The sequence below is a fragment of the Paraphaeosphaeria sporulosa genome, assembly GCF_001642045.1.
Source record: "Paraphaeosphaeria sporulosa strain AP3s5-JAC2a unplaced genomic scaffold CC84scaffold_2, whole genome shotgun sequence".
Lineage (NCBI taxonomy): Eukaryota > Fungi > Ascomycota > Dothideomycetes > Pleosporales > Didymosphaeriaceae > Paraphaeosphaeria > Paraphaeosphaeria sporulosa.
Window position 1 is genome coordinate 1,708,256 of NW_017253361.1, and position 23,622 is coordinate 1,731,877.

Below are 23,622 nucleotides of genomic sequence, written 5' to 3' on the forward strand. Positions count from 1 at the left end.
GCGCTAAAAGCCGCGCGCCAGACCACAACAAGTAGAATGTGGACCCGAGCGCGACGACATGCGGTTTAGCTCCTCTCAATATCTAACGCCTTGTCATCCCATCAGCAGCCCTGTCACAGCGAGACGAACGCACGCGAACGTCTCGAAACGCCCAGCAGCGGCTGCAGCATGAACAACACTCCATCTGGACCCACGCTAACACGCTGAAACAATTGCAATGCGGGTTCGTTCCCGGGATATTGGTCCTGCAAGGATGTCTCGATGGTAAGACAGTGGAGGGAAGCTGATGTATATCGTAAGTACCGCCGCAGTGCCATCCTCTTTCATTCATCCCACTACAGCCTTTCGTTCTTTCGTCGGTACTTTCTTGCCATCACATTCGTTACAGCTGGTTCCTGTCATTCCTTTCACCATGTTTGCCAAAGCCGCCTTCTTCAACGCGCTAGTTAGCGCTGTTTCCGCAGGTACGTCCGTCATTGATTGCCCAACATCGCCAGTACTGACAGCGCTGTAGAGATTCTCTGGGATGGACGCTTCAATGACCTGACATCGAGTGCCGACCTCGAGAAGTGGTCTTTCTCCAACCCAGTCGGCCCTTATCAGTACTACATCCATGGCTCCGGAGCCGTTAGCGACTACGTCAACCTCGACACCTCGTTCAAGAACCCCGCGGACACGGGCTCGAAGCAGGGGGTCAAGATCACCATTGACGAGACAGCCAAGTGGAACGGCCAAAGCATGCTCCGCACCGAGCTGATCCCGCAAACCACCGCCGCTATCAACAAGGGCAAGGTCTACTACCACTTCTCTATCAAGACTGCGTCCGAGAACGCGCCTACCGCGACCAACGAGCACCAAATTGCCTTCTTCGAAAGCCACTTCACCGAGCTCAAGTACGGCGCGTCCGGCAGCAGCAACACCAACCTGCAGTGGCACGTCGGCGGCGTGTCGAAGTGGGACGTTGAGCTCGTTGCAGACGAATGGCACAACGTAGCCTACGAAATCGATTTCGACGCCGGCTCCGTGTCTTTTTACCACTCGACGGGAAGCGATGCGCTGACCAAGACTGCCGGACCCTTCGACGCGAGCACGTCGTCTAACGGTGCTGACTGGCACCTGGGTGTCCTGCGCCTTCCTGGCAGCAACGATGCTGATGGTGCAGAGGACTGGTTCTTCAGCGGTGTGTATGTGGAGAGCGGAGAGCTCACCACGTCGGTGGTATCTCCTGGTGGCTCGAGCAACTCTGGCTCGCCTGCTCCTGCTTCCAGCGCTGCGCCGGCCTCGAGCGCGGCTGCGAGCGCCTCTGCTGCACCCGTGTCTTCTCGTCCCGCTACATCTGCTGCCGCGCAGACCCCTGCTGCTTCCTCCTCGGTAGCAGTCGCTCCTTCCGCATCTTCGCCGGCTGCTACTTCCGCCCCGGCTGCGTCCTCCGTCGCCGTGTCCTCTGCATCTGCTCAGCTACCTACCACCCTCGCAACCGTTATCGCAACGCCCACTTCGGCGGCACCCAGTGCCTGCGCTCCGGCTTCGTCGAGCACCGCGCTTCCTGAGGAGTTTACTATCCAGGACTTCATCGCCTGGCTCAAGGTTGAGACAGGCGCGAACTAAAGAGACCGAGGAGGAGGTATTGGTGGATGTTCTGTTCTTGTAGATATGTATTGGAGATGCTTAGGTATACAGTGTATATACGCGCAATTGAGTTGTTTGTACCGTTTAATGTCGTCTTAGGCGAACAGGCCCACCACTTCCCAGTCAGGAACGAGGCATCCCATCTAACGAAAACAGGGAGCCCAAGGCCGAACATGGCTCTCACGGGTAAGAGAAAGTCGGATTTAGCGCACGGACCGCACCCCTCTACCGGTAATACTTTAATTCCCTCCTATCCCTTTGAAACATCATTTTTTCGGAGTATTCTCGAGAGATTTTATTGCCCTTCTTTAGGGATAGTAGATCATAGTAAAGAAGTAATCTTAAGGCTGTATCATAGATGTCATGATCCATTTGTTTATTACCCGTGAGAGCATGGCTCTCGCAAACCTTCGTCAACCGGAACACGTACCGACCAATATTGACAAAGATCCGTTGCCATCTGCGCAGGATCCGCCGGTGATGAAGTTCTCCTCCGAGCGTGCGCTACTTCCATCGCTCATCCGCCGTTTCTTGCGGCCCTAAGGACCACGTGGGGGCGAAATCCATTCGTTGGTCACACCCGATATATATACCGCACATCTACGGCAAGTCCTGTGTAACATCAGAACACCGCAATACTTCTCCCCCTCCCCACAGCCAACATGAAATACCTCCTCGCCTTCACCCTCCCTGCCCTCCTCCCCCTAGCAGAATCAACACCACACCCCCTCCGCCGCACAACCTATGGCCCCCAAACTTCTTCCCACATCGACGAAGTCCTCGCCGGCTCTCGACCATGCTCCTCTTCTGCCGTGGTAATCGGCCGCGAGACATGGGCGCCGGGTAACATCGGCGTGTTCTGGGGCGCGCGCTTCCGCGACGAGCTGGTAGACGCGTTCGATGGCGACGTTGACGTCCAGGGCATACACCGCGAGGACTACCCTGCTAACCTGGTGGATTACCATATCGGTGGCAGCGACACTGGGGCGGATTCGTGCGCGAGGATGGTGGACGAGTACGTGGAGAAGTGTCCTGGGGCGAGGGTTTTCGTCACGGGATACAGGTACGTTTGTTCATTGCTGTGCACTGCGTCGCAAATGCTGCTACAGCTTGTGTTCGGTGGCATGCTAACGTGCGGGCAACAGCCAGGGCAGCCTCGTGGCATACAAATGCGTCAACCGCGTGAGCGCCGCAGCCCGCGCGCAGATCAAGGCACTCGTGGTGTTCGGCTCTGAGGAGCGCCTCATGGACGACGTGCAGCCCGTTCCCAAAGGCATCATCCTTAAGAACTACTGCGTGGAGAATACTACGGCGCCGGATGTCGTTTGCACCGAGACGCTTACTTCGGGCATCGAGTTGCCTAACAGTGTGGGGGACGTTGTCGCGCAGTTGAAAGAGACGGTCGCATCGCTCAAGAATGTTGTGACTAATGAAGATCAGTTGAAGGAGGTGGCTACGATTCCGGCGCTTTTGATTAGAGACTTGCCGGCCACGTTGCCGTGGATTGCGAAAGATGTCGCGCAGGGCAAGATCAGGAGGTGGATGATTGTAAGTCAAATGCCGTATTGTTGATATGATATGAGTACTGATGCTGTGTAGCTTCCTCCACACTTATTGTATGGGTTTAATGGAATGACGACGGACGCAGCTGCATGGATGGCCGGTGTGGCTTGATCACAAGAAGCTACCTGCGCTGCACGCAAGCATCACTATCAGATCATAGTAATGTGTTGAGATGTTGATTCTTTGGTATACCAGATCTTGCCCGTGTGAACTCTATGAAGGATCCGATCTACCTTTTGCAAGCATGAACATGGACCACGAACTTCCAGCAAGATCAGAATAACATGTGAGCGCAAGATATCCTCATCATTGAGCGGATCCCTCATTCCAAACCATCCCCTCTCCACGAGGACCGAGAAATCTTCCACCGCACTTCAAAAATGAACGAGGTTCGCATAGAAACCCCATGTCAGAAAGCACACGAAGGAGACAGCTGCCAGACCCACCTCCCATGCCTCGAAGCGCTCCTTGCGCAACTTGGCCTGAAGCTCCGTCTGAGCCTTGATTTCGCGCGCCTTCTTCTTGCTCTTCTTCTTCCGCTTGTTTGCAATGGTGTTCTTGCGGGACATTGTGGTGCTGTCTGCAGGCGCATCGATTTGCACCGAAGTCGATGCAGCAGTCTTGGTGGGCAGGCCATTGTCGTCATCCTGGCCGTCGGAGGTGGTGCTAGCATTGTCAAGTTTCGCCAACTCGTTGGGATCCGGGAGGTGCAATGCGGAAAGGGCGCCGAGGAAGAAATCTTCCTCCTCGTGGTCCATACCGGATTGCACTTGCACCGGGCGGGCAGCGTTGACCTGGGATGCGATGCTCTGAGCCGCATCGCCAACAGAGCCATTAGCAGAAGCCGCGGCATCTCCATCCCGAGCGCCGGACGCCTCGCCCCGGGCATCTTTGACGCCGTTGGTGACCTCACCCTTGTGCTGCCGCATCGCATCCAGGGCAATGACACCCTTCTTCAGCTTCTGCCTAAGCTTCTTGGCCGCCTTCTTCGCCTTCTTCTCGGCGATATGTTCGGCAGCTTTCTGGGCATCTTCAGCTGCCTCTGCCGTGTTGGACTCGCCGGCTCGAGCGGGCTCGGGCTTGGTGCCAATGCCGGTCGCCTCATCTTCGTTCATGGTGCTGGCGTCTATGGTGGTGGCATCAAATGCGGTCTCGGACTCGAGTGCCATCTGGCGCATTTTCATTTTGGATGCGTACGCTGTGCGGGTAACGGTGTTCGCCGGGGTGGGGAGCTCAGCGGGGAGCTCAGGGGTTTCGGTGTCCAAGCTGGACCAGAAGTTTGTGGAAACCGTCGCCATATATGTTAAGATGTTGAGATCGTGTGTTTACGAGCGAAGTCGTTCGCTTCGAAAGATCGTAGTGATGTATGTTGCTTCAGGTGTGTTTTTGGGGGCAGTGGTAGAGTGCTGCGGTTGCTGAAGTGTGGAGCGGGTAAAGATTTATAGATACAGTGCGGAAATATTTGCGGCTGGTAGAGTGAAAGGTGAATCCGACTGCTGTTTTAGGTCACCGTGGGAAGCTCGAGCCGTAGGCGCAGGTGAAAGATTAAAACAGCAAAGCCTCAACCACGAAGAGTTTCATTCCCTTGACCATAACCTTCGCCAATGGGTTGAAGTTGTGCCTGGGTTGACCATGTCGACTGAGTCTTGTTCCACCTCGATTCTGGAAAAGCACCGCACATCCCAAAATCAAGGCAAGGATCATATCTGAAGCACCGAGGCGAGCAAACAGCGGAGGGGTCACTTGATCGCTCCGATTGTTCAACGAAGTAGCCGAACTAACCTCGCGAAGTTTCAGGATTTATCTGGAGTACGATTGGATGTTCGATACACTTTCCAAGTGAAGTACTGAATGGTTGAATCGTCGCTTATATTGTGATATCATAAAAACCCCTCGGACAAACATCTTCAGTCTTATACTCGTCTATTGAACTCCCAAGCGCCTTGCCATGCACGCCAGAAAATGCTTCAGAACCTGCGAACCTATCTCAAGCTCATACCGAGAAGAACCACGGGATGTACGACGGGTTGAGCGCCGTCCAACAGAACGGAATGCCCTGCTCAGTGCACATGCCATCTTCCTCGATCTTGCGCGCCTCATTCTTTGCACCCAGTGCGCTCATCGCCTCCAAATACTTATCCGCGGCCTCCTTGATCTCCTTCTCGGCGAATCGTGCCAGGAAGTCCGGTCCAGAGTATGCATGTGCAAGTGTGCGTGGCGGGTCCATCGTTCGGTAGCGCGGGCGGTTGAAGCTCGCGAGAAAGCCAATGTACGTGACTGAAGCAGTAGCATTGGGCAGGAAGGCGACAATTGAATCGACTCCCTTGGCTTCAGGCACAGGCTTGTACAGACCGCCGGGGTGAAACGGCAGGGTCAGGGAGGAGCGCACAGGGTCGCCCGCATTGAGTGAGTGGTGCGCTACTTGCAACCATGCATTGTGAGTTAGGATGTCAACGAGAACCTTTTTCGTCTTGTCCACTGGAAACGACTGCACAGGAATTAGGCCCTGGGCTTCTACCTCCGGGCCCGTTGGGCCACGGCGGACTTCCTTGAACCAGGCGCAGACTTCATGATCGGCAGCGACATCAGCATCGGACGAGTAGTACGTGTCGACGAAAGATGTGAAGAACTCTCGTTGAATTCGCACGATCTCAGATGCATCGTCCCAGAAGGGGAAGTGCTTAAAGGGAGACTTCCCGGACTGGTCGACAAGGCCGCGGGCTTGGAAGTCGGTCTGCAAGTAGTTGGGCTCGAACGCGCCGTAAGTGGGCCAATTCTTGGTGACGAAGTTGCGGCAGCCGATCTGGCTGATGTGAAAGTTTTCGTCCCAGTGGCCCATTGGGTTAAAGCAGAGCGCCTCGCCGACGGGTCGGGCAGAGTATGCCTGGTAGTTCAACCGGTCGAGCACTGCCATTATAGGATGCTTGTCGCTCATCGTGCGCATCGCAGCCTCATGTAATGCTTCTCCCACGTTGTGCGTAGCAGTGAGATGATAGATTTGATTATGGAACTGATCGGCTACATTAAACATGATCTTGGCAAGAAGCCAGTCGTTGTCAGAATCAAGGGGTGTGTACGTGAGGTTCGCGCCGACGTTCGTGCGAATGCCCAGCGGGAGCAAGTCGCTCTTCTCGTCCAGAAAAAAGAGTGCCGAAGCAGGGGCTCCGTACTTATCGTTAAACTGGGAAGGCACGTATGTGGACTTATCGGCTTGGTAGCTGTCTGCGCAGGTTTAGCACAGTCCTAACTTAGAGTATGCATGTACTCACGATCAACGGCAAAGAGACGACCTGCCTCAAGCAGCGCTGCCACTGTTGCTCCTGCAATCTTCTTCGCCTCGTCATCAGAAATATCGATGAGCTTAGCGTCCTCATGAGTCGCCTTGTAGAGCGAGTAGGGGCGCACTAGGCGCTCTCCACCGAAGAAGGAGTCGAGGGTGTAGTTGGTCAAGGACCCAAGAGCAGGCTTTAGCGGTGAGGCGTTCAGCCACTGGTCCTTGTACAGGACTGTTGTGTAGTCGTCGAGGGATCTTAGCGTGCCATTGTTCTGCACAACCTGTAAGCTTAAAACAGATATAGGTCATCGGGAAGGTCTTACTGCAATGATTGCCTGCTTGATTTGCGCCACATCCTTCTGAATGTCGGCGGTGATGATGTTGCGGTCATCCTGCCACTGATCCCAAGCTAGTGACACACGCTCCTCTCCAATTTTTCCCATAGGGAAGGCTGCTGCGTTCCCGATCTGGGATACGTTGTATAAGAAGTTGTCATGGCGATATGCCACCTCTTTCTTTCGGGCAGCTGGGTTGGCATCTTTCTGTGTAATCGTCACGCTCGAGGTCCCATTGCTGTCGCTCTGACGAGTGTTGAGGACCGCTGCATTGATTGAGGTGCTGCAGGCTAATACCAAGGAGATGAGGGCAAGCCGAGGCATGGTGGCTTAGTGTGGTGAGAGAAAGAATGAGAATGGAGTGATGATCGGATGTTTGGGTAGAGTGAGCATGGCAGTATAGAACTTTATACGGATATTCAGTATGAATACTGACAGAGATTAGCGCCTGAGACACGTCAAGCAAGGCGGAAGTCGGAAATAGGAGCGTCTGTAGTCCATGTCAAAGCCAGGGTGAAAGTTAGATACTCTCGACAACAACATTTTGCTGTGCCTCAATTCCGGAATGTGACCCACAGTAACACCCAAACCTTCGAAATCTGCCTCCGTACGTTGCATGCGGTCGGGGTTGCAATATGTCCAGAAGTGGTAATGGCTGATGGTACTCGCCCGAGAGCCTGAGCAAGAACTGATGGTACTCGCCCGAGTACCATCACTTCCCACGGTTCAACGCTCGCGCCAATGACTCGTGTTTGCAGAGCGTTCCACTGACTGATGCGCAATCGCATAGAGCACACAAGATGGTAGTGACCGAATCATGGCGAATTTCAACCCCAAAACTCGTATTCATTGCATTATAACGTTCTTACAACAGCTCGTATTACTGCCGAACGTGCGGAGACAACAATGACGTGCCGCTTTGCTGCATGTCCGACAGGGGCTCGGGATGCGGGTAAGGAGCCTGGCTAAAGCTCTCATGTCTTTGGGGCATATCCGAGTTTCAAATCCCCGCGGTCCCCACCACATCTACTGAGCCGCATCCGTCCTCGCTGTTCCGATGATCGAACGTACGAGAGAATACCTATTCTTGAGATGACTGCGCCTCCATTTGTAGATTCGGTCCTACAGCTATGCGGACGTGCAGTCGCGTTAGCCGGATGACGGGCAGTGTCCTGTAGTTTTGCTTCACTCAAAAATAGAGTCGCTCCTGTGCACGAGCGACTCTTCAATTCGTGGCGTTTCCCTTGGCCGAATCGATCCCACTGACCTTCTCGTTCATGCTCATACCTAGTAGCCTGACCAGCACCTCCCCAAAGCGTTCGACAAGCCCCTGAACTTCGTTCCCGTCTAAACTTCCCGTGTTATACTCCGCCACAACCTCCACTCCACCCGTCACAACGAAGCACTCGAAAATCAGTGGCAGTCTTCCCATTTCTTCCCGAAATGAAGTCCTAGGACCAAAGACTTCCTCCGGAGCGACGACATGCTGTGGCTGGACTGAAAACACACATCGTATATCGCAGGCTCGTGCAGCGTCAGGACTAGCGCGCGCAATTGCCGGAAGCCCAATATGTCCGTACGGTGCACTGTCACGGATATAGCTCCGCACTCGGTCGAAGAAAGTGCGCAAAGTGATATCATGATCTATGCGCATGCGAAACGGCACGGTGTAAAGTGTTGGGCCGGCAGTGTCGAGTATGGACGGTATGTCTGCGTCACGACCGGAGAAGGTCATACTAAAAACTACATCATCGGCGTGGTTGTGTGTGCCAAATACGTAGGTAAAGGCTGCCTGCGCGATGGTAGCTATGGTGAACTCGACAGGACGGACCGAAAAAGCAATGTGATGGCGGACGATTACTGTGGTTTTGATGTCTGCCGGCGACGGAAATGGCCAAGTCGGTGCAGGGCAATCCTCTAGCGCACCTTTCCAAAAAGCCATTGATGGCGTCGAAGGAAGGCGGTTGACGTAGGCTACGTAGTTCTTGAACGGTGATACGGCGGTGGTCTCTCCCTTTGGTGCGGTGTCAGTGATGGAACTGAGAGAGGATGGCTTCATTTACCGTGTTGCAGATCTCAGCGATGCGGGCAAAGATCATGTTTAGCATGAACGCATCGTAAAGAACATGGTGCGCAGCGAAAACGAAAACGGGCGTTGTAGCAGTTTGGATGATAGCTAGACGTGCCAATCGGTCGCCGAGATTCATAGTAGCATAGGGATTGAGCTCATTAAAGTCAGCCATGTCTTTGTAGCTGTCCCAACTGAACATTGCAGAGACAATCTGGAGGTGACCTGCGTGAGGCACGGAGACGATTCTAGTTCGGAGGACGTCGGCAGTTTGGATTAATTGATCCCAAGCTGAAGTGAACGTGTCTAAAGGCATTGATGACGGTAGCTGGAAGGTCATCTGTAGAATGTATGTTCCAGGACGTCTTTGCGAACCAGACCAGAGTACCTCTTGAAGCGGTGTCAACGGATAAACATCTTCAATGTCGTCTGCATCTATCAGGCAAGCAGCAGCGCATTGGGATTTGAGTTGCGAGGCGCCAAGAATTGGCGGGAGGAGGGATAAGGGAGCAGGTGTTGCATCTGCCCACAATGTTTGCGATTGTGCCGGACAGAGTTTTAACGCCATATCAGATAGGCGGGGTTGCATAAGGATAGTGGATACCTGTAAATGCAAACCTGTTTTTATGGCCGCTGAAACCAGGTGCATTGCTGCGAGAGAATCGCCGCCTTCTCTGAGAAAGTCGCTACTAGCTCCAAGCTCACGTGAGCTGACGTGGAGTACTTGAGCCCATAACTCCCGTAATTGCTCTTCGCGTCGTGATAGTGGCCTTGAATCTCCTTCGGACTCTTCTGTTAGTGAAAAGGCTCGGAGCTGCTCGTACGATAGTTCTTGAGAAATGTTGCGCAACCTTGCAGTGTCTCGCTTCCCATTGGCGGTGAAAGGTATATGGAAAAGCGGAATGAACAAGGTAGGAATCATGTAGGTAGGCAAGATAGCTGCTAGCTGATCTTTGGCCTTACGTAACAAGTCCGTTCCATAGGTGGTCAGCGAGAGTGTTGCTGTACCCGTGCGGGCTACGGCAGGAGAGCTACCAGTAAACACCAAGAAACTGATGAGAGGGTATCTATGAGCCTGCTCCGCAGATGTGTTCAATATAACAAGAGCGCTATCCACATCAGGAATGATGCTCTTGAGCTGAAGCTCAATCTCACTGAGCTCCACGCGTTGGCCATGGAGCTTGACCTGAGTATCCTTTCGAGCGACGAAGGAATATGTGCCGTCTTCATCGTTGAATCGCACTATGTCACCAGATTTGTATAGGCGAGATGCATGTTGCCGTGGTAACCACGTCACGTCTTCGGCGTTCAAGAAGGCCAGCCGCGTTCGCTCGTCGTCGTTCAGGTAGCCACGAGCAACCGAAAACCCCTCGACGATCAGTTCACCAGGGCAGCCAATTGGGGCGAGCCTCGTGTGATCATATTGATCTGCCACCCATAGTCTAATTGTACGAACACACAGTCAGTTTAAGGAGTCTCATCCCCACCTGGACTTACGTACCTGCAGCCGGCAGCTCGGCCAAAGGTCGACGTATCTTCACCAGGCTGAATCTCTACACTGGCAGCGCAATAAATGGCACACTCGGCTGGGCCCATGACCAGATGGAGGGACACACTCTCTGCCCAAAGTGAGATATGTTTTGGGTCTGGCTTCTCGCCCCCCACTAGGAGCCGCCGCAACGTGGGCACATCGCGCGGTTCCATCAGCGAAAGGACAGACGGTGTTAGGAAAGCCCAGTTAACCTCCAGCTTGCGAGCGACTGCAGCCAAATCATCGACTCTTTCACGCTCCGATGGGCTGCACACGCAAGCTCCCCGAGCAAGCGCATAGAAAATGTCCCCAACGCTCGCATCGAACGTGTACGACGCGAATTGTAGCACGCGTGAGGTGGGTCCAAGGTCCAAGCGGTTTGCCATGGCCTCGCAAGTGGTCGCTATCGAGCCATGCTCGACAACGATGCCCTTAGGTAGTCCAGTGGAGCCTGATGTAAATGTAATCGCAGCGGCATCGGAAGGCACGACTTCCGGGAGGGGAGTCGTGGGCCCTGGGAGGGCTGTGATGACCTCGTAATCTACCAACAGGCTCGGGATTGTGTCATGTTCGCTGAGACGGTCGCTATTGCTGGCGTCGACTATGAGGAGAGTCGCGTTTGACGCGCTGATGATGGCGGCTTGTCTCTGGCGTGGTAGGGCGATGCCGAGGTTTACGAAGGCTGCGTTTGCCCGCAAGACCGCCAGCATCGCTACGACAGCAACTCGAGACTTGTCGAAACACAGCGCGACCACCTGTTCCCGCCTCACACCCTGCCGTCTTATCAAATCTGCGAGCCTTGCAGACAAATCATCCAGTTGCGCATATGTTAGATTGCCGTCCCAAGAGCAGACCGCGGGTGCATTTGGCTGCGACTGCGCCTGACGCAAGAATAGGCTGCACAACGTCTCCTCGACTCGCGGCGGCGGCTCGATGTTCCATCGCAGAACATGCTGTACGTCCAGTGGACTGCTGATGTTGATCGCCCCGACTTCTGTCGATGAAGGTTGCGACTGCAGCTGGAGCACCGTCTGACGAAAATGGGCGTCGAGAATCTCGGCTGGGCCCTGCAAGGTGTGCCTCTCACCGGATGTAGTACGGAGCGTGACATCGGGGAAGCCGCTACCAGAGGATTTAAAAGAGACAAATTTTGATGCTTCCTTTGTGCGTTGCAAAAAGCTACCGATGTTGGTCCCGGCATGAAAATTGAAGCGCAGCAAGCTTCCCTCCGGATCGACAAAGACGACCTCACAATCATCCTCTACTCCGGAATGACGAGCTAAAACAACAGCCCAGGCTGCGCAGTACAGATCAAGGTCAACGGCAGGCGGTTTTGCCTCTTCACGGTCGAGACTCAATGATCCCATCTCTTATGCCCTGAGCTATCGTAGTCGGATCCGGATAATGTGAAGTGTTGAAAATGGTGTATTCTATCGTGCGCCATTGTTCACGGTCTTGCACCCAAGGTGCCCAGATGTAGCGTGGCATAGGATCCAACCGGCTCTGCTTATCCTATCGAACTATGTGATGATGGACGTCTAACGTCCGCGTCGATTTCGCACCTGCCTGATGCCGCCTGGCTTCGCAGGATCTTTCCACCGGGATTTTCGTGGAATGTCACTGCCTAGACGCTGATTCAGCGAACCTCTCGTCTGGGCTTGGAGTATGGATGGGACCAGAGACACTCATTCTCTGCGCCAGAGCCATCCTGTCTGCTTGTCCAGTGCCTTGCGAAAGGTGCGGTTCTCGTTGAGGCGTAAAGACGCGGGGGTTCCGCTAGCCATATGGAGTTAAGAGTCTTGGGCCATCATTCAGCGGGTCACCATCCTCTTGAACGAGTGGGGGCGATCTCCATTGTTCATGGCGCGACAACTTCCCAGGGATAAAACATCGATTCTCGATTGTAGGAGAAGCTTATTGTATTGTTGCATAATGAAGTTGAGCAGATGTTAGAAGAGTCTACTCTATCGCAGGTGTGCGGGTATTAAGTCAAGACGTGGGACTGCCTAGAAAGCGGACCCTTTCGTCTGGATAGGAGCACTCTACTTGCACAAGCGGTTTCCATACAATGCTCAAAATCTCACTTGCTCGGTTCTCACCGAGCTGCCAAGGGATGGGTTTGTGGCCATGGCCTTGTACCTATGTAGGCGTGAGAATCCCGCATCAAGGGCAAAGCAGCGAGCGCGCCGCGGAAAGTTCAGTGGAACCCAACAAGCCACGCGGTGTCCCCGGAGCTAACGAATGTTTTCGCAGCTCGTTCCATGTCCATGCAGCTACATCAACAAATTCTCCGAATCGTCCGCTGGGTTTTGGATTTCGGGTTACAGCCTATGGTACTTTTTGCCAATCACGCCATATCGCGTCGAATGGCGTAGTGGGCGAGACCGCAGAAGCTACGCCACGCCCGTTTGATCACATCGATCCGACCATTGTCATGAATTCACCAGCCAGTTTCGCAATGAGAAGTTTTTATGACGATCATACTGACCAGGACCGCGGCGTTGGCTGGCCCTGCCCGGCTGTGCCTGGCGATACCCATGGGACTGGTTTGAGGCTGAACCCACCATCAGCACCAACAGGAAGACGATAGTTGCTAAGGGACAAGTGTAATGCGTGTGAGTTACACCACTTTTGCAACCCACGCCCGGAGTTCGCCAGGGGTCTAGACCCGGCTACATCTCAGCCCGTTCAGCGTAGCGAGCCTCCCCTGCAACCCGGCCTTATCGCGTCTTTGGTGTCCAAGACACAGCTAAGCATTTATACATGCTTGAATCTGCTTGAATCCGCTTGACTCGGCACCCAAGCTTCTACGCAGCCTGCCGACAAAGGGCTTCAGACCATCCTCGATCTACCATGTCTGACGTCAAATATGCCGACGAGAAGGCACCGAATGCGGTCGCCGACGCGCCTTTCACAGATTCAGACGAAGAAGGCGTGACCTTCGACGCTCTCGTCGCGAAAGACCATGGTCACGATATTCAGCTCCGGACAATGTCATGGCAGAAGGCTGCGTGGCTGCTTGCAGGCGATCAAGTGTGCTTAGCCATCATGGCGCAGAGCTGGAGTTTGAGCGTACTGGGCTGGGTACCTGGCATTATTACTATGCTGCTTGCCGGAATACTGTTCTACTTCACAAGCATGACTATGTGGAGATTCATCATGAAGTACGTCCACCTCGTTTTGGTCTAGCCAATCAGGCTGATAATCTTAGGCATCCCCAGATCATGGATATCTGCGACTTTGGTTACTACGCCTTCGGCAAGCAGCGCTGGGCATACCATTTCACAGCCTTCATGCTGTTGGCCAATAACATCATGCTCATTGGGTTCCACGTTCTTACCGGCGCGAAGGTCATCAACACACTGTCCGACCACTCTCTCTGTACCGTCACGTTCTCTGTTATTGTGACCCTCATGGGCATCGTCATGTCGCTCCCGCGCACCCTGAGACACGTTTCGTTCATGTCCATGTTCTCAGCCGCGTGCATGGGCATCGCCATCCTGCTCTTCCTGGTCTTCGCCGGCATCGAAGACGCACCTGGATATGGATACCTCGGTGTCTACCCTAAGGCGGGACTCGTGAAAACGTACGCCTTCCCGCCGTCTGGAACCACGTTCGTCGCCGCTATGAACGCCGTCCTAAACATCACATTCCTTTGGGTGCCACAGATCTTGTTCCCCACCTTCATCGCTGAGATGGAGAAGCCGCAGGATTTCCCCAAGAGTCTGGCTGTCCTATCCTGCCTATCAGCTTTCCTCTTCATCGTGCCTCCAGCGGTCGGATTCAGGTACCTGGGCCAATATGCTACAGCACCCGCATTCGGCAGCTTGGGTGTCGTCGTTTACAAAAAGGCGTCTTTTGCTTTCGTGATTGTGCCCACGCTCGTCATAGGAGTAAGTGCACCCATTGAGGCTCTCTGAGTATAAATTACTAACGAGTACAGGTCATATACGCCAACGTCTCCGCCAAATATGTCTACAAGCACCTCATGCGCGGTTCGCATCACGCACATAGCAACACCCTCATCGGCTGGAGCGTTTGGATTGCCGTTATGGCCGCCATTTGGTGGGTTGGCTTCATTTTTGCCGAGGTGATTCCCTCTATGGGCGACTTCCTGTCTCTTCTTGGCGCTGCGTTTGACTCTTTCTTCGGCTTCATTTACTTCGCCGTCGCATACTGGCAGATGAACAAGCGCGATTTGTTCGGGGGATTTGGACGCACGGTGAAGACGGTGTTCCATGCGGTCGTGATGGTGGTAGGACTATTTCTCTTGGGCCCAGGGTTGTATGCGGCGTGCGATGCTATTGTCGCGGATTATAGTGGGAGTACGAGACCGGCTTTTTCTTGTGCCGACCTGAGCATTTGAGCGCATGGTTGTACATTTGAGAGTTGGTGTAATCGCAAAAGTGCTTCTCGAGTATAACTTTTAAGGCGTAAGGTCGAAACTATATACCTCATGCACATTTGCGAGCGTTGCTTCTGTTTCGCAGGGACATATCGGTATAGGGCAAAACTCGGATGTTGCACTAAGACATATTCGGCTCGAGAAAGAAGAGCGGTCGATGTGGATAGATGCCATCTGTATCAATCAGACAGATGATGAAGAGAAGAGTAAACAAGTCGCTATGATGGGAGACGTATTCTCCCTTGCTAGTTGTGTAACGGCTTGGTTGGAACCTGAGGAGGACCGCAGTAACGCCGCCATTCGATTGCTCTAGGGCCTAGCTGTCCATATCGAAGTCGACTGGCAAAATTCAATTCTGAGACCGAGACCCGGCACCAGTCGATATGAGAAGGTCGGTGTATCTTCAAAGCATGCAATAACTACATCAGGCTTGCGCCTCTAGGAACCCAGGAAGGCGACTTCATCTGCATACTACTCGGTTCCCGATTTCCTGTCGTCCTTCGCGCTTCTCAGGGACACCAAGCTGGACAAACTTGGCCAGTCGTTGGCACGTGCAAGTACCAGGATTTATGAAGGGGGAGACAATCTACGGTCAAAAGGTGGCTGATCCGTATGATGCTGTTTGGCTACTCAAAGGGCGGACCTCCGAACCCATTGACGGCGGTCCATTTGCCCTGCACAATGCAGCGACTGGCGATATTGTGACGGACCCGGTAGGGCTCCTAGAAGAGGCTGGGATTGAAGTAACTAGTTTTGAGACTCCATGGTTCACCAGGGACGTTGCGAAAAGCAGGAATACCTTTGGAGGACTTCATTCTTATTTGATTTTATCAGGAAATAGGATGTCAGACCATTTAGGTCCAGAGTTTTCTCTAGGTCATTCTCGTATCGAGACGCCCAAATAGGGAAAACTCGTCGCTCTTGCGAATGCGTAGTCCTCCTGAATTGCCGAATGTGGACTTAGCGCGATAACCTAGCGTTAAATTAGGCAGCTAGATGATTCCTCATCAGACATTAGGACGATCCTCTCATCTGCACAACTCAGACTTTCATCTGTATGTCACGACGGCCAGCCATGCGCTTGCTCTCAACTCGGGCAACTGTGCTCTTAAGTCAATCTGCACCCTTACTAAGGACATGTACTCGACCTCATTTAGCTGTCGGTAGCAGGGCGCCATGGGGTCATCCGCAAGGTCCTCTGACTTTGCAACGAAGCCTCAAATGCAGTAAGGATAGGATACCGACTCCTTCGTGCTCCAGCCAGACCACGATTTCTGCATCCATGACAACATCGCAATTCTGGGCCTCAACAGCAACCTGGAAACGCGCAGCAGTCAACACGCTCCGGTGCCTGGTTGGCTGCACCGCTGGAGATTTCTCGGCAATGTGGTATCTCCAACTCTCACACCCGACTCTGGGAATGGGCACTATAATGGCGATATCCAGTTCGTCTTCTTTATTCTTCATCATGCAGCCCGACTGACGTTTTGCAGTGGCTTCAGGTATCACCTCTTCGATGCTTTTGGAGACTACGCTCCTCCGATATGGTTACGATCGTCTTCCTTGGATGGCTGCCGCTCGAACTGCTGCGGGGATGAGCATGATCTCAATGATCACAATGGAGCTGGCGGAGAACGTCGTTGACTACTACCTAACCGGAGGAGTAGTGCAGCTGGATTCTGCAGCCTTCTGGGGTGCGGCTTTGCTCTCTGTGTCAGCAGGCTTCATAGCGCCTCTGCCATACAATTACGTGCGCCTGAGGAAATACGGCAGGGCTTGTCATTGAATCGACCGCTTACTCGCAATGCGTCAGTATCGTGGGTCTGTGGACAATTGGATCTGTATGATATTGTATTATTTGTGCTCCAGGTGCCGTGTGGCGTGCAACTGATGTTTGCAATGGTATCGAAATCTATCAAACACCATCGACCTTTTCTGCCTTTCCATCATCATCTTCACGATGGAGCGTAACTGCGATCTGCCCAGTCATCTAGGAGGTAATCAGCGAATGGCGCTCTAACTATATCGTCTGTCTGCATACCTTGTCGTCAACGTTGGGGGCGAAGAAACTAAGAATGACTGCAAGGCCAGTGAATGCGATCGTGGCAAGAAATACTGTACGGTAAGCCTGCGCATTTGCAGACTTGTACGCCGCCATTCCTGCAGAAATTATATCAGGGGTCAGTCCAGACACATCAGTAAACGAGCCTGAGGTGAGGCCTGCCATGAAGCCCGCTACGGAAGATTCTGGTAGACCCGCTTGAACCACGGCTGCCGGGACCTTTGCAGGGATGGTCTCTAACAACCGATTGCTGAGCACACTGACGTATACTGCGCTGCCCAGAGAAGATATCGCCGATCTGATCGAACCCGCCGCTGCGTAGAATTAGCCAGGCTTTGGTGGGCGAGATTCGACAACAAAGACTTACCTCCAATAGCTGTACCAATCTCCTGCTGATTAAGTAGTTCGATGCCAGCGTTCGAAAGGCAGACGCTTTCGTTCCATCCAATGAAGAAGCTTGATAGAACCATGAGCACGCCAGCGCCCCATAAGTCGTCTGGTCCGGCATATGCGATTGCTATACAAAACTTCAGTGATAGAGCATACGATCAGGTTTTCAACTTACCTGCGAGCAGCGACCCGCCCAGTATCAATACAACGATGACCTGGATCCGGGTCTTCCCAATTGGTACGGCTAAGAATCCTCCTACGATCTGCCCACCATTGATCATACCAGGCATGCAGCTCAACCATCCCGCGTACATACTAGCGCCACCATCATCTGTATACAGTACTGCCACCATAGACGGCCATACAATGGCCATCGCGTAATAAATCATGGCACCGATCCCTAGTAAGACGCAGGCAACTACCCACGCAACATTTTTGAAGAGATGCATGGGAAGCAGAGGCTCCTTCAGCGGGGCAAAACACTCCCAAAGTGCGAAAGCAATAAGTACTAGCCCTCCGACCACCATGGTGCTGATGACGTGAGCGGATTTCCAGGGATATACGGATCCACCCCACGAAAGCCCAACTGCGGGTTTTGTCAGCTCGGATCCATATATCTAGGGGTTGGTGGACAAACGTAGAAAAATGACAAAGCCTCCGATAAAGAGGACTGTTCCGATATAGTCGAAATCTCTGATCTGTTGTCCCCTACTCTTATTCTTGAACTTGTCTTCGAAAGTGGGTGGGAAGTAGAAGATAAAGAACAAAAGGCCACTGATAAACGAAAGAATGATCATGAGGTAGTAGCACCTATATATGTCAGTGCTAAGAAGCCGTGCAGAGGAGGTTTGGACTTACCAACGCCAGCCTGCAGCCGAATAAAGCACGAACGCCTTCGATAACGCGGGAGCCAGTGCAGAGAAAGGAATGCAAAAAACATACATGACTGCATTTGCAGCAAATCGGTGCTAATATGGTTAGAACGCAGTTGCAATCATGAGGCATCATCGATTACCTTCATTGGTACAAGCTCTCCGGTGATAGTAGCGAACGACTGCTGCCCCGATGCTGCCAATCCAATGATGGCAGTCCCCGCAATTAGCGCTTGAACATTCTGCGCGGTAGCCGAAACGACGCATCCGATCAGAGACAGACCCGCTGCCCCGATGAAGAACCACTGCAATGCGAGAGTTAGCCACAGTCCTCAATATTTGTTGGTGCGGCACCAACCCTTCGTCCAAAGAGGTCACTCAATCGGCCGACCAGGAGCAGTCCAATGGCCAAGGTTAACGTGTATACAAGTGAGACCCAGCTGATATTTGGATCGGGACCAATCTCGTTGTTGATCAGACTGCACTTTTAATTAGAAAGAGGTAGGTCAATGATAGGCAGATTTCTCATACGCCAGATTTGGTGCTGCTAATCCGAAACCCCCGACTGCGACACTTAACCCAAGCCCAGTCGCCAGCATTGTTCCTAAAAATCGGGGACTGCGAAAATATCCTTTTCGAATAGTCGATTCGTCGGCCGCAAATCCATAAAGATGCGCGTCATCGACAGAACTGGATTGACTCTTGTGACTATTGTCATTGTTCTCATGATGCGAGATAGCCAATTCTTTGCGTTCCATGCTCGGTTTCTCGATGCCGTCTCGGAGTTTATGCGTTGTGGTAATGAATGCGTTAAAGACTTGCTGATTGAAAGAGGCAGGAGGATAACTGGACTTGATATATCTGTGGAAGGTACGTCCGTGCCTTCTTCTTGGGAAAATAGTAGCCGGTCTAGACTTTTAGATTTCCCCGCATAACGCTAACGACTCGTTCGTCAATCAAGCTACAGTTGGTAGAAGGGGCAGCTACGATTCTCACACCCGCATCACGCTAACGAGTCAGACTTGCCATCTTGTGGTCAATGTCGTCTATCTCGCTCAAGATCCACGGCACATTAAAAGCTGTTTACATTCAAGGCAATTGGCTTCTCGTAACAACATTGCCCGCCATAATGAACGCCATAGACGCACTTACTGGACTAATTCCTGAAGAGTTATCTTGGCTTATCCATTCATCTTCTAACTCAACCTACTTCATGTACACGGTAGCTGTTGCTATAGTCACGTCCACCGCATATTTTGTTTGGCTTATCTGGATTCATCCCCTCTCTCACTTTCCTGGCCCGAAACGTGCCATTGCCTCCAACTTGTATTGGGCAAAACAGTTCACGAGCGGGCACTCTCATCAAAGTGTCAGGTCTCTACACGACAAGTATGGAGACGTTGTGCGATGGGGACCAAATGAATTATCGTTTGCCTGCGTGGACGCGTGGAAGGACATCTACGACCGACGTAAGGACGGAAAGGTCCTCATCAAAGATCCAGTGTTCTATCGCAAGGACGAGACTTTACGCGCCGAGCACATCGTCAATGCCGAAGATCCAGAGCGGCACGCGGAGATCCGGAAGATGATGTCCTATGCTTTCTCAGCGAAAGCGCTACTACAACAAGAAGATTTGATTTTACAATACGCAAGCGAGCTGCGGGAAGCTATAAGAGAGAAGGGCGCGGATGGTCCCATCAACCTTGTCAACTTCTTCAATTGGACGACTTTCGACATTCTCGGTGAACTCGCGTTCGGTGAGCCCTTTGGATCACTTAAGAATCGCAAGACCGACAGCTGGATTGCGATCATCCTGGACCACATGCAGTCGATGGCCTGGGATGCTGCCATATGGAAATTTCCCCTCCTGCACTACTTCCAATCCTGGCTCACACCAAAAGCGGTGCGAGAAGGAGGTGCACGTCATGCGCTGGAGTCTAAGAAGAAGATTCTTCGACGGGAAAGGGAAGGTCCCAAATCTGATCGCATCGACTTTGTCTCGTACATCTTAAAGAAACGAGACGAGCTCCTCATTACCGATTGGCAACTTGCTGCTCACTCAAATGCGTTGATCATTGCTGGATCGGAGACGAGCGCGACGGTTCTCAGTGGTTTGTTCTACTACCTGTGCAAACACCCCGACGTCTATGCGAAGCTGAAAGACGAACTGCGGTCTCACTTTTCGAATGCAAACGACATTACAGCAAAGGCAGCGGGAGAACTCCCATATCTCACTGCATGCATCAGCGAAACGTTTCGGATTTACCCTCCTATTCCTATTGCTATGCCTAGAGTCACCCCAGAGGGTGGTTGTACGATCGCCGGACATTTCGTCCCCGCAGGAGTGAGTACTCGCATTACGCTGAATTGTCCACCTCTAAAAGCTTTCAAGACAGTCGTAGGCGTTCATGCCTGGTCCATCACCCACAACCCAAAGTATTTTAGAGACCCCGACTCATTCCGCCCTGAGCGCTGGATAGAGAAGATAGACAATCTAGAAGCTAGCAAACCATTCTTGACCGGGCCTCGAATGTGTATGGGCATTAAGTATGCGTCTATTTGCATATGCTTTTCTGATAGGTGCTGACAAATATCAGTATGGCTTGGATTGAGGTGCGCATCATTGCCGCCCAGCTCGTGTACATGTTTGATTTTGAGCTCGACGACAACAATTTCGACTGGGCAAGGGAGCAGCTTTGCTATGTGCTCTGGGACAAGCCAGAACTTTTCGTGAAGGCGAAGGTATTTAGCAGATGAGCGGAGGAAACGGAATCGTTGGTGAGAATCCAAGTTTCACTTTAATACAGCTGCAAGACAACTTTCGTAATCCTGAATGTGAAGTGTGACCGACCTATCTGTTCTCATCCTAATTTAGGGCGCTCGGACACCCAAAGACGTACAGTTGATCTTCTGGCCATCAAGCGGTATCACGATCAATAGGCTTTAACGAGTCGTTAGCGCGCCACTGTGGACACTCTGGGGTTCATGCGGGGAAATCGCGTGCACCGGACAGCTCTCGGCCTATCACCAAGAACTTTCCGGCTAACGATATGCGCAAGTGCGGCAACTCCATTCAGCCGCTATGCTGACCATCTCCTCCCCAACTCATTCCAAGATTATTCTGGCAGACATATTCTCCGCAATGTCGAAAGCAAAGATCCGTAGCATCGATTTCCTATCGCCTGATCAATTACGCCGCAAACGCGAATATGACAGGAATAGCCAACGCGAAGCGAGACAACGAGGCAAAGCTATCATCAGCGAGCTGGAAAATCAGGTGTTGACTCTGGAAACGCGCATACTACACCTTGAGCAGGACTTGACAGCCACACTCGCTCAATGTGACTGCAAAGTTCTATCTGTCCCAGCAGAGAATCAGGTGCATCCACCGCTGCCGTCAGGAGCTTCATTTGCACATCTCAATTCAGCGACATCACTTTCATTGCCTAGCAGTATGGATGTTGTCGGCAGAGACATCAACTGGCTCAATACCGTTGGGATCGAATCGATCACGACACTAGAAGACAATCCAACCCTAGGTAAGAGACTGACGTCCACAACCTATCGTTGTCTATACTCATCCATCAGGGCTTTCCATATGGGAGCAGATTCTTAACGACGCGATGCTAGCTGGCTCACCAGACTTTCCTGACCCAGAGACTGTCACCTCACGGATAGCACCAGCTGAAGGCGCCGAGAACGATCTGCCATACGGGCAAGCCGTCTGGACAGCTTTGCCTAGACATGTGCCCTCAACCTGTGCCCTCGATAGCGCAATCCTAAACCTGATCAACATTCGCCGCTCTCACGAAGCGACCGGTGGCAATATCCAAGAGTTCCAAAAAGCTATCTTTCCCAGTGTGCAGAGCCTGCTCAATCCCCCTGGCGATGCTGTGAAAGCCCCCCTCGCCAATTCCATCGTCCGTGACATCGTGTCCGCGCTTGCTGTTCGTACAATTCCCGAGCAAGTTGCCATATTATACATAATGGGTGTTTCTATTCGGTGGCAAATCTCGCCGACCCAATACAACTATGACGCTATGCCCGAGTGGCTGCGTCCTACACCGTCGCAAATCTTCAATCGACACGCTGCCTGGTTAGACACTTTGGCATGGCCTTCTGCGAGAGAACGGTTATGCCGGGCCGACAAATGGGAGGGTAAAGATGTTCTTGTGCGGCGTATCTGCGAGAAAACGTTTTCGGTCAACTGGCCCTACGAAGCCGCGGATATCTTCTTGCATGACAAGACTGAACCAAGTTTGAACCCGGTCTTCGAGCAACATATACGAAATGGAAAGAATTGGACCCTAGGAAGAGAAATTCTTGAGGTGTAAGTAAGATGCCCAAAGTTGCGTTGTTGCGGAGGCTGACTCACAAAGATATCCTGATTTAATCGACGCCGTTAATATCGGTCCTTGCAGAGCTTAGCAAGATGCCACCATGTGTTTCAACAAACGAGCTTCCATAGGTTCGGGGAGAATCAGTCCTGAGATGTGTTCAAGCTCTCCTTCTTGCTATAATAAAGGAATTAAACGCCACATTGACGCCCCAGCCATGAAGATACCTCCTGAAATCGTCAGGTGATTCCTTTCAAGGGTGCGTGGGCTGCGACATGATGAGACCAGCTTTGGAACATCTGTCGATCTCGCAATGTTTGATGCTGGGGAACGTGGGGATGCTCAGGCCACGAGTGTGGCGCACGACAAATTTGCTCCATGAGTACGCGTCGCTCGGTGGGGCGGTGCATCTAGGAGTGTAGTTGAGTTGCGTGAACACGTCACGGCCGAAAATGGTACTCGGTGCGCCATCGGTGCGGGACCAGGAACACCAGCGCTAGGTAGCTCCATGCCGCCAAACCAATCACGGCAATGACAAGGGCATGTCGGATCAGAGCACACTCAGCTTTCTGCTCATTATGCTCGAGTGGAAGCACAGAACGTTCCCCAACAGTGCAAGAGGTACTGCAAAGACGAAAGTGGCATGTTAGCCAAAGGCTTTAAGATATATCTGCAAGTCAGCAGAAGCTTGCCCAGGTGCTTTCAACAATCGCGCGATTAAGCAGATTGCGCACAAACTATAATTTGCTATAGGAGCTCATGTACGCGTATCTGTACGTGCTCTTGAATCGATACGCGTTCAGTGACAGGGCAACTCCATCGGGCAAGGCATGTCAGAGAGCTTCCGCAGGCCGTCTACCAATCCCGCGTCCAAGAAATTTTTGGCTTCATCATTCTGGTGTCAAGCTGCGGAACCAAACTAGCTCCGGAGTAGCTTCGGTTATGTACGTGTGCGAGGTAGCCATCTGATAAGCACTCAAACACACATGGTACACGGCTGATCGACACCGATCGACAACACGTCAAGGGGTAAACACTGACTGAAAATAAGGTTACTATTTCAAACATTCACGGTATCAACTTTTGGAATGCAAAGTCTAAATCCCTGACGGTCAGAGTCTCTCCGACGGGTTAGATGGTAGACGAGTGGAGTTGC

The 23,622-nt window shown here is 52.5% G+C and overlaps 10 protein-coding genes across 10 annotated transcripts; 6 read left to right on the forward strand and 4 right to left on the reverse strand.

The window, feature by feature from the left end:
* Positions 1-107: 107 nt before the first annotated feature.
* On the forward strand, positions 108-1,710 carry CC84DRAFT_1160879 (uncharacterized protein). Its single transcript, XM_018177603.1, has 2 exons — positions 108-464; positions 515-1,710. The coding sequence occupies exons 1-2, from the start codon at positions 413-415 to the stop codon at positions 1,606-1,608; spliced, it is 1,146 nt and encodes a 381-aa protein (XP_018040181.1). The 5' UTR covers positions 108-412; the 3' UTR covers positions 1,609-1,710.
* Positions 1,711-2,291: 581 nt separating this feature from the next.
* On the forward strand, positions 2,292-3,303 carry CC84DRAFT_1213203 (alpha/beta-hydrolase; the record flags this gene model as incomplete). The annotated part of the gene is made up of 3 exons (XM_018182511.1): positions 2,292-2,692; positions 2,775-3,177; positions 3,229-3,303. The coding sequence occupies 3 exons, from the start codon at positions 2,292-2,294 to the stop codon at positions 3,301-3,303; spliced, it is 879 nt and encodes a 292-aa protein (XP_018040182.1).
* Positions 3,304-3,566: 263 nt separating this feature from the next.
* CC84DRAFT_1213204 (uncharacterized protein) lies at positions 3,567-4,490 on the reverse strand (the record flags this gene model as incomplete). The annotated part of the gene is made up of 1 exon (XM_018182512.1): positions 3,567-4,490. One exon carries the CDS (start codon positions 4,488-4,490, stop codon positions 3,567-3,569), a length of 924 nt encoding a protein of 307 aa, XP_018040183.1.
* A 695-nt stretch (positions 4,491-5,185) lies between these two features.
* Positions 5,186-7,125, reverse strand: CC84DRAFT_1255770 (Lipoxygenase; the record flags this gene model as incomplete). Its single annotated transcript, XM_018184567.1, has 3 exons — positions 5,186-6,414; positions 6,462-6,738; positions 6,790-7,125. The coding sequence occupies 3 exons, from the start codon at positions 7,123-7,125 to the stop codon at positions 5,186-5,188; spliced, it is 1,842 nt and encodes a 613-aa protein (XP_018040184.1).
* Positions 7,126-9,271: 2,146 nt separating this feature from the next.
* CC84DRAFT_1235709 (acetyl-CoA synthetase-like protein) lies at positions 9,272-11,511 on the reverse strand (the record flags this gene model as incomplete). Its single annotated transcript, XM_018183860.1, has 4 exons — positions 9,272-9,298; positions 9,474-10,311; positions 10,371-11,419; positions 11,488-11,511. 4 exons carry the CDS (start codon positions 11,509-11,511, stop codon positions 9,272-9,274), a joined length of 1,938 nt encoding a protein of 645 aa, XP_018040185.1.
* Positions 11,512-13,253: 1,742 nt separating this feature from the next.
* Positions 13,254-14,766, forward strand: CC84DRAFT_1193483 (putative amino acid transporter; the record flags this gene model as incomplete). The annotated part of the gene is made up of 3 exons (XM_018181305.1): positions 13,254-13,564; positions 13,612-14,293; positions 14,344-14,766. The coding sequence occupies 3 exons, from the start codon at positions 13,254-13,256 to the stop codon at positions 14,764-14,766; spliced, it is 1,416 nt and encodes a 471-aa protein (XP_018040186.1).
* A 1,061-nt stretch (positions 14,767-15,827) lies between these two features.
* CC84DRAFT_1137773 (uncharacterized protein) lies at positions 15,828-16,709 on the forward strand. The gene is made up of 2 exons (XM_018176162.1): positions 15,828-16,250; positions 16,299-16,709. Exons 1-2 carry the CDS (start codon positions 15,863-15,865, stop codon positions 16,589-16,591), a joined length of 681 nt encoding a protein of 226 aa, XP_018040187.1. The 5' UTR covers positions 15,828-15,862; the 3' UTR covers positions 16,592-16,709.
* On the reverse strand, positions 16,645-19,034 carry CC84DRAFT_1193484 (MFS general substrate transporter). The gene is made up of 9 exons (XM_018181306.1): positions 18,661-19,034; positions 18,488-18,608; positions 18,273-18,434; positions 18,116-18,225; positions 17,895-18,067; positions 17,433-17,843; positions 17,235-17,384; positions 16,847-17,181; positions 16,645-16,795 (listed from the first exon to the last, which is right to left on the reverse strand). The coding sequence occupies exons 1-9, from the start codon at positions 18,885-18,887 to the stop codon at positions 16,721-16,723; spliced, it is 1,764 nt and encodes a 587-aa protein (XP_018040188.1). The 5' UTR covers positions 18,888-19,034; the 3' UTR covers positions 16,645-16,720.
* A 308-nt stretch (positions 19,035-19,342) lies between these two features.
* On the forward strand, positions 19,343-20,886 carry CC84DRAFT_1137777 (cytochrome P450 monooxygenase; the record flags this gene model as incomplete). The annotated part of the gene is made up of 3 exons (XM_018176163.1): positions 19,343-20,473; positions 20,522-20,676; positions 20,727-20,886. The coding sequence occupies 3 exons, from the start codon at positions 19,343-19,345 to the stop codon at positions 20,884-20,886; spliced, it is 1,446 nt and encodes a 481-aa protein (XP_018040189.1).
* A 723-nt stretch (positions 20,887-21,609) lies between these two features.
* CC84DRAFT_1160882 (uncharacterized protein) lies at positions 21,610-22,614 on the forward strand. Its single transcript, XM_018177604.1, has 2 exons — positions 21,610-22,451; positions 22,505-22,614. The coding sequence occupies exons 1-2, from the start codon at positions 21,753-21,755 to the stop codon at positions 22,520-22,522; spliced, it is 717 nt and encodes a 238-aa protein (XP_018040190.1). The 5' UTR covers positions 21,610-21,752; the 3' UTR covers positions 22,523-22,614.
* Positions 22,615-23,622: the final 1,008 nt, after the last annotated feature.

Coding starts and splice junctions, on each gene's coding strand:
- CC84DRAFT_1193484 (XM_018181306.1), bottom strand. CDS start 18,887: ATGGAACGCAAAGAATTGGCTATCTCGCATCATGAGAACAATGACAAT. Junction 18,226..18,272: donor GAGAGCTTGTACCAATGAAG/GTAATCGATGAT, acceptor TAACCATATTAG/CACCGATTTGCTGCAAATGC. Junction 18,068..18,115: donor TCGGCTGCAGGCTGGCGTTG/GTAAGTCCAAAC, acceptor TGACATATATAG/GTGCTACTACCTCATGATCA.
- CC84DRAFT_1160882 (XM_018177604.1), top strand. CDS start 21,753: ATGCTAGCTGGCTCACCAGACTTTCCTGACCCAGAGACTGTCACCTCA.
- CC84DRAFT_1137773 (XM_018176162.1), top strand. CDS start 15,863: ATGTCACGACGGCCAGCCATGCGCTTGCTCTCAACTCGGGCAACTGTG. Junction 16,251..16,298: donor CACTATAATGGCGATATCCA/GTTCGTCTTCTT, acceptor GACGTTTTGCAG/TGGCTTCAGGTATCACCTCT.
- CC84DRAFT_1160879 (XM_018177603.1), top strand. CDS start 413: ATGTTTGCCAAAGCCGCCTTCTTCAACGCGCTAGTTAGCGCTGTTTCC. Junction 465..514: donor AGTTAGCGCTGTTTCCGCAG/GTACGTCCGTCA, acceptor ACAGCGCTGTAG/AGATTCTCTGGGATGGACGC.